Raw genomic sequence first — 14,134 nt, 5'->3', positions numbered from 1 at the left:
CAATAGTAGGGCTGAGAAGATGGAGGCACGGAGTAACATCTGGGCATCCGTCTACCAACTGTTCATCATCCTCAATCGTATTTACTGAGCGCTTACTATGTGCAGAGCACTGTACTAAGCGCTTGGGAAGTACAAATTGGCAACATATAGAGACAGTCCCTACCCAACAGTGGGCTCACAGTCTAAATATTCAATTGGGCGCTTACCGTGTGCAAAGCACTGTACTTCGCACTTGGGAGAGCACAATATAACAAACACACATTCCTGCCCACAACGAGCTCACTTTGTAGTGTCCTCTCCCAAGCGCCTAGTACAGTGCTCTGGGCACAAGCACTCGAGTACCGTTGGTTTGGATTTCTGATTGATACTAAGCGTTCAGTATGCTCAGGAATTGGAGTCTGGATTTTTGGGGGGGCGGAATGATAAGTGGTAAGCGCTTACTAAAAGGCGCCGGGGATCAGGTTTGGACACCTGTATATATGGTTGTACATATTTATTACTCTATTTTACTTGTACGTATCTATTCTATTTATTTTATTTCATTAGTATGTTTGGTTTTGTTCTCTGTCTCCCCCTTTTAGACTGGGAGCCCACGGTTGGGTAGGGACTGTCTCTATATGTTGCCAATTTGTACTGCCCAAGCGCTTAGTACAGTGCTCTGCACATAGTAAGCGCTCAATAAATACGATTGATGATGATGATGATGACACGATCCCTGTCCCACCTAGGGCTCACAGGCGAAGTCAGAGGGAGGAGGATTTATTTAATCTCCATTGTACCGAGGAGGTAACGGGCACAGAGAGGTGAAGCGACTTGCCCGAGGCCACACAGCTAGCAAGCGGTGGAGCCGGGATTAGAAGCCACATCCTCGGCCTGTGCTTTTTCCACAAGGCTACCCCGCGTGTGCTTTCCATGGTTCCCACGTTAGTGCTTTGAAGATGGGAAACCTGCCTCTCTGGAAGCGCGGAAGGGGAGAAAAAACAGCAATGACGGTAATCGCTAAACCAACAACCAGCCTCGGTATTTACACGTGAGGTTTGTTTAAATATTGGGGCCATGTTTTCCTGATTACAATGAGAAGGAAAGAGACCCCCATTATGGGGCTTGGAATTTCTCTGTGCCTCAGTTACCTCATCTGTAAAATGGGGATTAAGACTGTGAGCCCCATGAGGGACAACCTGATCACCTTGTATCCTTCCCAGTGCTTAGAACAGTGCTTTGCACATAGTAGCGCTTAATAAATGCCATTATTATTATTATTATTATTTTTTTAATTAGTGCTACTGCAGCTTCCTGCTTATTTGGGGGAGCCATTGCCAATTGTCAGCTGTGTGACTTTGGGCAAGCCACTTCACTTCTCTGGGCCTCAGTTACCTCATCTGTAAAATGGGGTGAGCCCCACGTGGGACAACCTGATCACCTTGTAACCTCCCCAGCGCTTAGAACAGTGCTTTGCACATAGTAAGCGCTTAATAAATGCCATTATTATTCTTATTCTTATTCATTCAGTTGTATTTATTGAGCGCTTACTGTGTGCAGAGCACTGTACTAAGCACTTGGGAAGTCCAAGTCGGCAACATATAGAGGCGGTCCCTACCCAGCAATGGGCTCTGAAGTGTCATCAGGGGTGACTTCGTGTTATTAGTGGGTAACGTTTCCACGGAGTTGCTTTGTTAAAGCAAATGGAGAGGGGAGGGAGAGGGAGCAATGTGGGGATCGGCTCTAAATTCAGGGTTAACCACTCTGCTCTCCCCGAGGAAAGTTATTTCTGTTCAAAACCAACCGGCACCATCGATGGGGTGAATAATTTATTTTTAAAGGAGTTCGAACTTCTGCCTGTGTTCTTTTCCAAATTTACCCCTCACTTTTGTTGATCACTTCTTCCTTCAGTTTCTCGGCCAGCAGCCTCCTCTTTAACAAGGTCTGTCTTTCCTCTGCTGTCATTTCTGGTTTCTTGACGGCGTCCTGGAAAACAAGCACAAGGCCTCTGATCAAACTAAAGAATGGATGAAGTTCAGATGGGTAGTCCGGCCCCGCCGCGCAAGCGCACCGGAGAGTGAAGCTGGAGATGGTGAGATTTCCCCAAGTTGTGTCTTGTTTGCTCAAAATCCGGGTCGGGGGGGGAGTCACCTGACTGACCGGGCCATGGTCATCATCATCATCATCATCAATCGTATTTATTGAGCGCTTACTGTGTGCAGAGCACTGTACTAAGCGCTTGGGAAGTCCAAGTTGGCAACATATAGAGACAGTCCCTACCCAACGGTGGGCTCACAGTCTAAAAGGGGGAGACGGAGAACAAAACCAAACATACTAACAAAATAAAATAAATAGAATAGATATATACAAGTTAAATAAATAGAGTAATAAATATGTACAATAAATAAGTAAATAATAAATAAATAAATAAGGCCCTGCTGAGAGCTCACCTCCTCCAGGAGGCCTTCCCAGACTGAGCCCCTTCCTTCCTCTCCCCCTCGCCCCCCTCTCCATCCCCCCATCTTACCTCCCTCCCTTCCCCACAGCACCTGTATATATGTATATATGTTTGTACATATTTTTTGACTCTATTTATTTATTTAATTTATTTGTACATATCCTATTTATTTTATTTTGTTAGTATGTTTGGTCTCTGTCTCCCCCTTTTAGACTGTGAGCCCACTGTTGGGTAGGGACTGTCTCTAGATGTTGCCAATTTGTACTTCCCAAGCGCTTAGTCCAGTGCTCTGCACATAGTAAGCGCTCAATAAATACGATTGATGATGATGATGTACAAACATATCTACATATGGTGGCCGTCCTGTGTGGACCGTGATCAGACCAAAGAATTCAGGGGGCAAAAAAAACTGAGAGAGGGGTGGAAAAGGCCCGCCCTGCCCCAACAGGGTGAGAAGCAGGGGGGTCCCAACTTTTAATTTTGAGAACTGGGGCCTATTTGGAGTCAAGAGGCGAGACAAGAGTTCCCAGCCCAAAAAGCCGACGGAGGGAACTTACTCGACGGTCAGGCTTCTGCGGAGGGCTCGGGAACCTTCGGGAGGTGGAAGATTAAAAGTGGGGCGAAAAAGCTGACCCGTTATCGAGACCTGGACTCCGGCCACCCTAGGCCGAGGGGAGACGGGGGACAAGTCCGTAAGGCGGACCAGAAATTCGACAAGGGTGCCTCGCCCCTTGGGGAGAGGCCTAAAGGAACCGAAGGAGGGTGGGCCACGGGTAAAGAGAAGCAAATTAAGCCCAAAGGAAACGATCCGGGTTACGAGAAATTAGATTGGGAAAGCAGTGATGGCGGAGAGAGGTCAATCAATCAACCAATCGTATTTATTGAGCGCTTACTGTGTGCAGAGCACTGGACTAAGCGCTTGGGAAGTCCAAGTTGGCGACATATAGAGACAGTCAATCAATCAATCAGTTGTATTCATTGAGTGCTTACTGTGTGCAGAGCAATGGACTAAGCGCTTGGGAAGTCCAAGTTGGCAACATATAGAGACAGTCAATCAATCAATCAATCAATCGTATTTATTGTGTGCAGAGCACTGTACTAAGCGCTTGGGAAGTCCAAGTTGGCAACATATAGAGACAGTCAATCAATCAATCAATCGTATTTATTGAGCCCTTACTGTGTGCAGAGCACTGGACTAAGCGCTTGGGAAGGACAAATTGGCAACATATAGAGACGGCCCCTGCCCAACAGTGGGCTCACAGTCTAAAAGGGGGACAGAGAACAAAACCAAACATCCTAACAAAATAAAATAAATAGAATAGATAGGTACAAGTAAAATAAATAAATAAATCGAGTAATAAATATGTACAAGTAAAATAAATAAATAAATCGAGTAATAAATATGTACAAACATATAGACATATATACAGGTGCTGTGGGGAAGGGAAGGAGGTAAGCCAATTTGTTGCCAATTTTATGTTGCCAGTTTGTACTTCCCAAGCGCTTAGTACAGTGCTCAGCACATAGTAAGCGCTCAATAAATACGACTGATGATGATGAGGTAAGATGGGGGGGATGGAGAAGGGGATGAGGGGGAGAGGAGGATCAAATTAAGCCCCAAGGAAATGATCTGGGTTACGAGAAATTAGACTGGGAAAGCAGTGATGGCGAAGAGAGGTCAATCAATCAATCAATCAATCGTATTTATTGAGCGCTTACGGTGTGCAGAGCGCTTGGGAAGTCCCAAGTTGGCAACATCTAGAGACGGTCCCTACCCAACAGTGGGCTCACATCATCATCATCATCATCAATCGTATTTATTGAGCGCTTACTATGTGCAGAGCGCTGGACTAAGCGCTTGGGAAGTCCAAACTGGCAACATCTAGAGACGGTCCCTACCCAACAGCGGGCTCCCAGTCTAAAAGGGGGGGACGGAGAACAGAACCAAACATGCTAACAAAATAAAATCAACAGAACAGATATGACAGCTGTTCAGCAAGCAGGCAGTGGGGAAGGCCAGAGGGGTGAAGTTGCCTAGAAAATAGAAGGTGAATCCTAGCGGGAGCTCTGTCCATTTACCTCGCCATGACGGGGTTTTTCTTTGTCTTCGGCGGGGCCCGGCTGCTTGTTCCCGGCGTCCTTTTTCAGAGCCATCAACTGGTCTCTCTTTTGCTTCAGGTAGTCTTCTCGCCGGCGGAGCTCCTCCATGCCGAGCCCTGATAAAGTCTGGGATACCCGCAGGTTGCAAATATGGAAGAGGAACGTTAGGGCCGGGTGGCCGGGCAGGCCGGACTCGCACCCAGAGCCGATGGTTCGGTCTGACGGGTACAACGAGCCTCCCCCTTTGAGACTGTGAGCCCACTGCCGGGTAGGGACTGTCTCTAGATGTTGCCAATTTGGACTTCCCAAGCGCTTAGTCCAGTGCTCTGCACATAGGAAGCGCTCAATAAATACGATTGATGATGATGGCCTTTGAACCCAATCGAGTGATGGTACTTATTGAGCGCTTAGTGTACGCACAGCGCCTTTTTTTATGGTATTTGTTAAGCACTCACTATATGTCGGGCACTGTACTAAGCACTGGGGTAGATACAAGACTGAGCCCCCTCCTTCCTCTCCCCCTCCCCATCCCCCCCCGCCCTACCTCCTTCCCCTCCCCACAGCACCTGTATAGATGTTTGGACAGATTTATTACCCTATATAACTTGTGCATACTTTTACTATTCTATTTATTTTATTTTGTTAATATGTTTGGTTTTGTAGTCTGTCTCCCCCTTCTAGACTGTGAGCCCACTGTTGGGTAGGGACCGTCTCTCTATGTTGCCAACTTGTACTTCCCAAGCGCTTAGTACAGTGCTCCGCACACAGTAAGTGCTCAATAAATACGATTGATTGATTGATTGATTCTCTATTTTGATGACTTGACACCTGTGTCAAGATGTTTGGACAGATTTATTACTCTAACTTGTGCATACATTTACTATTCTATTTATTTTATTTTGTTAATATGTTTTGTTTTCTTGTCTGTCTCCCCCTTCTAGACTGTGAGCCCGTTGCTGGGTAGGGACCGTCTCTCTATGATGCCAACTTGTACTTCCCAAGCGCTTAGTCCAGTGCTCCGCACACAGTAAGTGCTCAATAAATACAATTGATTGATTGATTGATTCTCTATTTTGATGACTTGACACCTGTGTCAAGATGTTTGGACAGATTTATTACTCTAACTTGTGCATACATTTACTATTCTATCTATTTTATTTTGTTAATATGTTTGGTTTTGTTGTCTGTCTCCCCCTTCTAGACTGTGAGCCCGTTGCTGGGTAGGGACCGTCTCTCTATGTTGCCAACTTGCACTTCCCAAGTGCTTACTACAGTGCTCTGCACACAGTAAGCGCTCAATAAATACAATTGAATGAATGAATGAATGAATGAATGTCTGCTGTGTGACCTTGGGCAAGTCGCTTCACTTCTCTGAGCCTCAGTGACCTCATCTGTCAAATGGGGATGAAGACTGAGAGTCCCACGTGGGACATCTTGATCACCTTGTGTCCCCCCCAGCACATAGAACAGTGCTTCGCACACAGTAAGCGCTTAACAAATGCTATTATTATTATTATTATTATTATTATTATTATGTGGCAAAAGTAACCTAGCCCTAAGAGTGCAACAGACAATTCTCACCCATGCCAAACTCTCCCTCTCCTATTTAACCTTATTACTGTATTTATTTATTTATTTTACTTGTACATATCTATTCTATTTATTTTATTTTGTTAATATGTTTGGTTTTGTTGTCTGTCTCCCCCTTTTAGACTGTGAGCCCGCTGTTGGGTAGGGACTGTCTCTAGATGTTGCCAACTTGGACTTCCCAAGCGCTTAGTCCAGTGCTCTGCACACAGTAAGCGCTCAATAAATACGATTGATTGATTGATTGAACCCTGCTTATCTACAACCCAGCCAACGCAGTTTGCTCTTCTCCTGGCAACCTAGTCGCTGTACTTCAACGTCGTCACCTCGTTGCTGAGCCCTCACCCAAGTCCTGCCTTGGCGTGAAACTCCACCTGCACATCCGCCAGACCATCGCCCTCAATCAATCAATCGTATTTATTGAGCGCTTCCTGTGTGCAGAGCACTATACTAGGCGTTTGGGAAGTCCAAGTTGGCAACATATAGAGACGGTCCCTACCCAGCAGTGGGCTCACAGTCTAAAAGGGGGAGACAGAGAACAAGACCAAACATATTAACAAAATAAAATAAATAGAATAGATATGCACAAGTAAAATAAATAGAGTAATAAATCTGTACAAACATATATACATATATACAGGTGCTGTGGGGAAGGGAAGGAGGTAAGATGGGGGGGATGGAGAGGAAGGAAGGGGCTGAGTGTGGGAAGGCCTCCTGGAGGAGGTGAGCTCTCAGTAGGGCCTGGAAGGGAGGAAGAGAGCTAGCTTGGCGGATGGGCAGAGGGAATGGGGGCATTCCAGGCCCGGGGGAGGACGTGGGCCGGGGGTCGACGGCGGGACGGGCGAGAACGAGGTACGGTGAGGAGATTAGCAGCGGAGGAGCGGAGGGTGCGGGCTGGGCAGGAGAAGGAGAGAAGGGAGGGGAGGTAGGAGGGGGCCAGGGGATGGATGGACGGCCTGGAAGCCCAGGGGGAGGAGTTGAGGTGAGGTGCCTTACGGTGAGCGGTCCCCCTTGGGCGCCTTGAAGTCGGGCTGTCTTTTGGCCGCTCTCTTCCTCCGGCTTCTGAGGAGGTGACGTCTGAAGGGGGCTCTTCAGCCTCCGGGGTAAACGCTGCTCCGACCCACTGGGAAAGTGGGCTTTTCCCTCTAGGTTGGATTGAAAGCAGTCGGAAACGGGAGTGTGAACAGTCAGACTACGTGGACGTTAGAATAGTTAAAAGAGGTATTACTCCCTACCTGGAAGGGAGGATATATAGTCAATCAATCAATCAATCAATCATATTTATTGAGCGCTTACTGGGTGCAGAGCGCTTGGGAAGTACAATCAATCAATCAATCGTATTTATTGAGCGCTTACTGGGTGCAGAGCGCTTGGGAAGTACAATCAATCAATCAATCGTATTTATTGAGCGCTTACTGTGTGCAGAGCGCTTGGGAAGTACAATCAATCAATCTCAATCGTATTTATTGAGCGCTTACTGTGTGCAGAGCGCTTGGGAAGTACAATCAATCAATCAATCGTATTGAGCGCTTACTGTGTGCAGAGCGCTTGGGAAGTACAATCAATCAATCAATCGTATTGAGCACTTACTGTGTGCAGAGCGCTTGGGAAGTACAATCAATCAATCATATTTATTGAGCGCTTACTGTGTGCAGAGCGCTTGGGAAGTACAATCAATCAATCAATCGTATTTATTGAGCGCTTACTGTGTGCAGAGCGCTTGGGAAGTACAATCAATCAATCTCAATCGTATTTATTGAGCGCTTACTGTGTGCAGAGCGCTTGGGAAGTCCAAGTTGGCAACATCTAGAGACGGTCCCTACCCAACAGTGGGCTCACAGTCTAGAAGGGGGAGACAGACAACAAAACCAAACATACTAACAAAATAAAATCAATAGAATAGATAGGTACAAGTTAAATAAATAAATAAAATCAATCAATCAATCGTATTTATTGAGCGCTTACTGTGTGCAGAGCACTGTACTAAGCGCTTGGGAAGTCCAAACTGGCAACATCTAGAGACAGTCCCTACCCAACAGTGAGCTCACAGTCTAGAAGGGGGAGATGGAGAACAAAACCAAACATACTAACAAAATCGAATAGATAGGTACAAGTAAAATAAATAAATAAATAGTAGCAGTAATAATAATAATAATAATGGCATTTTATTAAGCGCTTACTATGTGCACAGCACTGTTCTAAGCGCTGGGGAGGTTACAAGGTGATCAGGTTGTCCCACGGGGGGCTCACAGTCTTCATCCCCATTTTCCAGATGAGGGAACTGAGGCCCAGAGAAGTGAAGTGACTTGCCCACAGTCACACAGCTGACAAGTGGCAGAGCCGGGATTTGAACCCCTGACCTCTGACTCTAAAGCCCGGGCTCTTTCCACTGGGCCATGCTGCTGCTTGTAAATAAACAGTCAAGGAGCCGAGGGCATAGATGCACAAGGGAGGGTGAATGTGGGGGAAAAAAGTGGAGAAGAAGCCCCCTCCATTCCAGTTGGAATCCAAATAAATCCATCCGGACAGGGGAAGCCCATCCCTCAAATCAGGGGGGCATTAGAGGGTCGGAGGGAGTGTGCCTAATGTTTAGGGTATTGCTGTGGTGAGGAATTATATTTTACAGCTGCAAATGGATCAAACAAAGGCCCCAGATCCCTCTCCACAAGCACCCAGGCTGCCAGTGAGCACCAACGGCCCCCGCCGAAGGCCGGACCCCAGAAAGTTCCTCCCCGGTCCCCGTGAACGGCTCAGCTAGCACTAAGTGGTGGAAACCCTCTTACCAACTTACCAACTTTTAAGTCCTTTCCCCCCCTTTTACACTGTGAGCCCACTGTTGGGTAGGGACTGCCTCTGTACGTTGCCAATTTGTGCTTCCCAAGCGCTTAGTCCAGTGCTCTGCACATAGTAAGCGCTCAATAAATACGATTGATGATGATGATTTTTTGGTGGAAAGACTTTTAGACTGTGAGCCCACTGCTGGGTAGGGACTGCCTCTATACGTTGCCAATTTGTAATTCCCAAGCGCTTAGTCCGGTGCTCTGCACATAGTAAGCGCTCAATAAATACGATTGATGATGATGATTTTTTGGTGGAAAGACTTTTAGACCGGGAGCCCACTGTTGGGTAGGGACTGTCTCTATACGTTGCCAATTTGTACTTCCCAAGCGCTTAGTCCGGTGCTCTGCACACAGTAAGCGCTCAGTAAATACGATTGATGATGATGATTTTTTGGTGGAAAGACTTTTAGACCATGAGCCCACTGCTGGGTAGGGACTGCCTCTATACGTTGCCAATTTGTACTTCCCAAGCGCTTAGTCCGGTGCTCTGCACATAGTAAGCGCTCAACAAATACGATTGATGATGATGTTTTTTGGTGGAAAGACTTTTAGACTGGGAGCCCACTGCTGGGTAGGGACTGTCTCTATACGTTGCCAATTTGTAAGCGCTTAGTCCGGTGCTCTGCACATAGTAAGCGCTCAATAAATACGATTGATGATGATGATTTTTTGGTGGAAAGACTTTTAGACTGGGAGCCCACTGCTGGGTAGGGACTGTCATCATCATCAATCGTATTTATTGAGCGCTTACTATGTGCAGAGCACTGTACTAAGCGCTTGGGAAGTCCAAATTGGCAACATCTAGAGACAGTCCCTACCCAACAGTGGGCTCACAGTCTACAAGGGGGAGACAGAGAACAAAACCAAACATACTAACAAAATAAAATAAATAGAATAGATATGTACAAATAAAATAAATAAATAAATAAATAGACTGTCTCTATACGTTGCCAATTTGTACTTCCCAAGCGCTTAGTCCGGTGCTCTGCACATAGTAAGCGCTCAATAAATACGATTGATGATGATGATTTTTTGGTGGAAAGACTTTTAGACTGTGAGCCCACTGCTGGGTAGGGACTGCCTCTATACGTTGCCAATTTGTACTTCCCAAGCGCTTAGTCCGGTGCTCTGCACATAGTAAGCGCTCAATAAATACGATTGATGATGATGATTTTTTGGTGGAAAGACTTTTAGACTGGGAGCCCACTGCTGGGTAGGGACTGTCATCATCATCAATCGTATTTATTGAGCGCTTACTATGTGCAGAGCACTGTACTAAGCGCTTGGGAAGTCCAAATTGGCAACATCTAGAGACAGTCCCTACCCAACAGTGGGCTCACAGTCTACAAGGGGGAGACAGAGAACAAAACCAAACATACTAACAAAATAAAATAAATAGAATAGATATGTACAGATAAAATAAATAAATAAATAAATAGACTGTCTCTATACGTTGCCAATTGGTACTTCCCAAGCGCTTAGTCCGGTGCTCTGCACATAGTAAGCGCTCAATAAATACGATTGATGATGATGATTTTCTGGTGGAAAGACTTTTAGACTGTGAGCCCACTGCTGGGTAGGGACTGTCTCTAGATGTTGCCAATTTGTACTTCCCAAGCGCTCAAGTCCAGTGCTCTGCACATAGTAAGCGCTCAATAAATACGATTGATGATGATGATTTTTTGGTGGAAAGACTTTTAGACTGGGAGCCCACTGCTGGGTAGGGACTGTCATCATCATCAATCGTATTTATTGAGCGCTTACTATGTGCAGAGCACTGTACTAAGCGCTTGGGAAGTCCAAATTGGCAACATATAGAGACAGTCCCTACCCAACAGTGGGCTCACAGTCTACAAGGGGGAGACAGAGAACAAAACCAAACATACTAACAAAATAAAATAAATAGAATAGATATGTACAGATAAAATAAATAAATAAATAAATAGACTGTCTCTATACGTTGCCAATTGGTACTTCCCAAGCGCTTAGTCCGGTGCTCTGCACATAGTAAGCGCTCAATAAATACGATTGATGATGATGATTTTCTGGTGGAAAGACTTTTAGACTGTGAGCCCACTGCTGGGTAGGGACTGTCTCTAGATGTTGCCAATTTGTACTTCCCAAGCGCTCAAGTCCAGTGCTCTGCACATAGTAAGCGCTCAATAAATACGATTGATGATGATGATTTTTTGGTGGAAAGACTTTTAGACTGGGAGCCCACTGCTGGGTAGGGACTGTCATCATCATCAATCGTATTTATTGAGCGCTTACTATGTGCAGAGCACTGTACTAAGCGCTTGGGAAGTCCAAATTGGCAACATATAGAGACAGTCCCTACCCAACAGTGGGCTCACAGTCTACAAGGGGGAGACAGAGAACAAAACCAAACATACTAACAAAATAAAATAAATAGAATAGATATGTACAAATAAAATAAATAAATAAATAAATAGACTGTCTCTATACGTTGCCAATTGGTACTTCCCAAGCGCTTAGTCCAGTGCTCTGCACATAGTAAGCGCTCAATAAATACGATTGATGATGATGATTTTCTGGTGGCAAGACTTTTAGACTGGGAGCCCACTGCTGGATAGGGACTGTCTCTAGATGTTGCCAATTTGGACTTCCCAAGCGCTTAGTCCGGTGCTCTGCACATAGTAAGCGCTCAATAAATACGATTGATGATGACGATGATGGAAAGAGAAAGCCCACTTATGTGCTCTGTATCCATGATTAGTCTAGCGGAGCATATAACAAACGGCAGTCCGTTACCTGAGGGTGAAGAGGCAGAGTCCTGAATGTCTTCTGGGGCCGCTTTAGATCTTGCGGGCTCAGCCGAGAACCCCGAACACCCCGCTTTACCCTCCGAGGGCTTCAACAAGCCGTCCTTAACGATAACAAAAATAACGAGCCTTTTAATCTACATTCGACCACTTCTTCAAGAAGCCAAAGGCAGAACTTTTTGTTGACGTATCGGGAGAAGAATGCAATGGAGGCAAATTACTCTTCCTTAATAATAATGTCATTTGTTAAGCGCTTACTAGGTGCAAAGCACTGTTCTAAGCGCTGGAAATATAATAATAATAATAATAGCATTTGTTAAGCGCTTACTATGGGCAAAGCACTGTTCTAAGTGCTGGGAGGGATACAAGGTAATTAGATTGTCCCACATGGGGCTCACAGTCTTAATCCCCGTTTTACAGATGAGGTAACTAAGGCCCAGAGAAGTGAAGTGACTTGCCCAAAGTCACACAGCTGACAAGCGGCGGAGCCGGGATTCGAACCCATGACCTCTGACTCCCAAGCCCGGGCTCTTTCCACTGGGCCACGCTGCTTCTCGATCCCAAATAGCTCCTTCCCAAATAGCTATCCGGCGCTTAGAACAGTGACTGGCACATAACAGGCGCTTAACAAATACCATCATTATAATAATAATAATAATAATGGCATTTATTAAGCGCTTACTATGCGCAAAGCACTGTTCTACGCACTGGGGAGGTTACAAGGTAATCAGGGTGTCCCACGGGGGGCTCACAGTCTTAATCCCCATTTTGCAGATGAGGGAACTGAGGCACAGAGAAGTGGTGACTGGCCCAAAGTCACACAGCTGACAATTGGTGGAGCCGGGATTTGAACCCATGACCTCTGACTCCAAAGCCCGGGCTCTTTCCCCTGAGCCACGCTGCTTCTCTTCTCATTATTATTGTGACTCCTCATTATTGACTGCAGGCAAGTCAAAGAGGACCACCAGAAACTGGACCCGCACTTCTCGGTCCCAGAGAAGCAGCGTGGCTCAGTGGAAAGAGCACAAGCTTGGGAGGTCCTGGGTTCCAATCCTGGCTCCACCACTTGCCAGCTGTGTGACTTTGGGCAAGTTGCTTAACTTTTCTGTGCCTCAGTTCTCTCGTCTGTAAAATGGGGATTAAGACTGAGCCCTACGTGGGACAACCTGATTTCCTTGTATCCCCCCCCAGTGCTTAGAACAGTGCTTGGCACATAGTAAGAGCTTAACAAATGCCATTATTACTATTATTACTAATAACAGGGACTGGGTGCTCCTTTGGACGGCCTCATTTCTTTGCCACGAAAGCCATGAAAAACTCTGCACCCACCTTCTTCCGTTTTCTCTCTTCTTCTTGTTCATACTCTTCCTTTGACTTTCTGAAGCAAAATCCAAATGGAAACAAGAAGGGGCGCAGATCAATCAATCCATCAATCGTATTTACTGAGCGCTTACTGCGTGCAGAGCACTGTCCTAAGCGCTTGGGAAGTCCAAGTTGGCAACATCTAGAGACAGTCCCTACCCAACAGTGGGCTCACAGTCTAAAAGGGGGAGACAGGGAACAAAATCAAACATACTAAGTGTCCAAATAGATCAATAAAATTATAGATCTATACACTATATATACGCGCTTACTGCGTGCAGAGCACTGTACTAAGCGCTTGGGAAGTCCAAGTTGGCAACACTTAGAGACAGTCCCTACCCAACAGCGGGCTCAGTCTAAAAGGGGGAGACAGAGAACAAAACCAAACATACTAACAAAATAAAATAAATAGAATAGATAGGTACAAGTAAAATAAATATTATGCAGATGAATAAAAGCTCGAGAGCTCCGAGACCTGGTTCTTCTAAAAATACACCAGGCACCAGCTCTGAGGGAGGGTGGTGTGAGGGAACCATCGTTGGCCCAACATTTTGGGAGGGGGGCTGGCAACTGGGAAGGGCCTGGAGGTGGAGTCTTCTAGACTGGGAGCCCACTGTTGGGTAGGGACCGTCTCTATATGTTGCCAACTCGTACTTCCCAAGCGCTTAGTACAGTGCTCTGCACACAGTAAGCGCTCAATAAATACGATTGATTGATTGATTGATTGAGTCAAGATGTCCACTCCCTTCCCTATTCCTTGTCGGTACAATAGCACCTTGCCTGGCCCTGATACCAGCGTGATTCCTCTCACCCTCCCTGGGTTGTAAGGCAGGGCCAAACCTTTCTAATTCCTGATCCTGGAGCCAGCGGCAAGCTTTACCCCAGCCCCCTCAGGCAATTAATCAAATCAACTGTATTTATTGAGTGATGCTAGAGAAAATGCCCCTGGGAGGAGGCAAATGTTAGGATTCTGGACCTGCAACAGCTGTGGGTCGGTTAACGTGGCGAGGCTGGAAACGGCGGCA

At 46.1% G+C, this 14,134-nt stretch overlaps 1 protein-coding gene across 2 annotated transcripts in view; it reads right to left on the bottom strand.

Moving 5' to 3' along the window:
- Positions 1 to 1,793: 1,793 nt before the first annotated feature.
- Positions 1,794 to 14,134, bottom strand: part of CFAP36 (cilia and flagella associated protein 36) — a 29,587-nt gene continuing 17,246 nt past the window's right edge. The window contains exons 6-10 of one of the 2 annotated variants that reach the window (XM_038751430.1): positions 13,077 to 13,125; positions 11,737 to 11,851; positions 7,121 to 7,269; positions 4,517 to 4,663; positions 1,794 to 1,965 (exon numbers count right to left, since the gene is read on the bottom strand). In XM_038751430.1, the coding sequence (XP_038607358.1) occupies positions 1,855 to 1,965; positions 4,517 to 4,663; positions 7,121 to 7,269; positions 11,737 to 11,851; positions 13,077 to 13,125 (571 nt within the window). In that variant the 3' untranslated portion in view covers positions 1,794 to 1,854. The remainder of the gene's footprint in view (positions 1,966 to 4,516; positions 4,664 to 7,120; positions 7,270 to 11,736; positions 11,852 to 13,076; positions 13,126 to 14,134) is intronic. The other variant, XM_038751431.1, reaches the window with a different exon arrangement.

The sequence above is a fragment of the Tachyglossus aculeatus genome, chromosome 9 (genome assembly GCF_015852505.1).
Source record: "Tachyglossus aculeatus isolate mTacAcu1 chromosome 9, mTacAcu1.pri, whole genome shotgun sequence".
In the NCBI taxonomy this organism is placed as follows: Eukaryota; Metazoa; Chordata; class Mammalia; order Monotremata; family Tachyglossidae; genus Tachyglossus; species Tachyglossus aculeatus.
The sequence above is the reverse complement of the archived record's forward strand: the minus strand, read 5'-3'. Positions and strand labels throughout refer to the sequence as shown.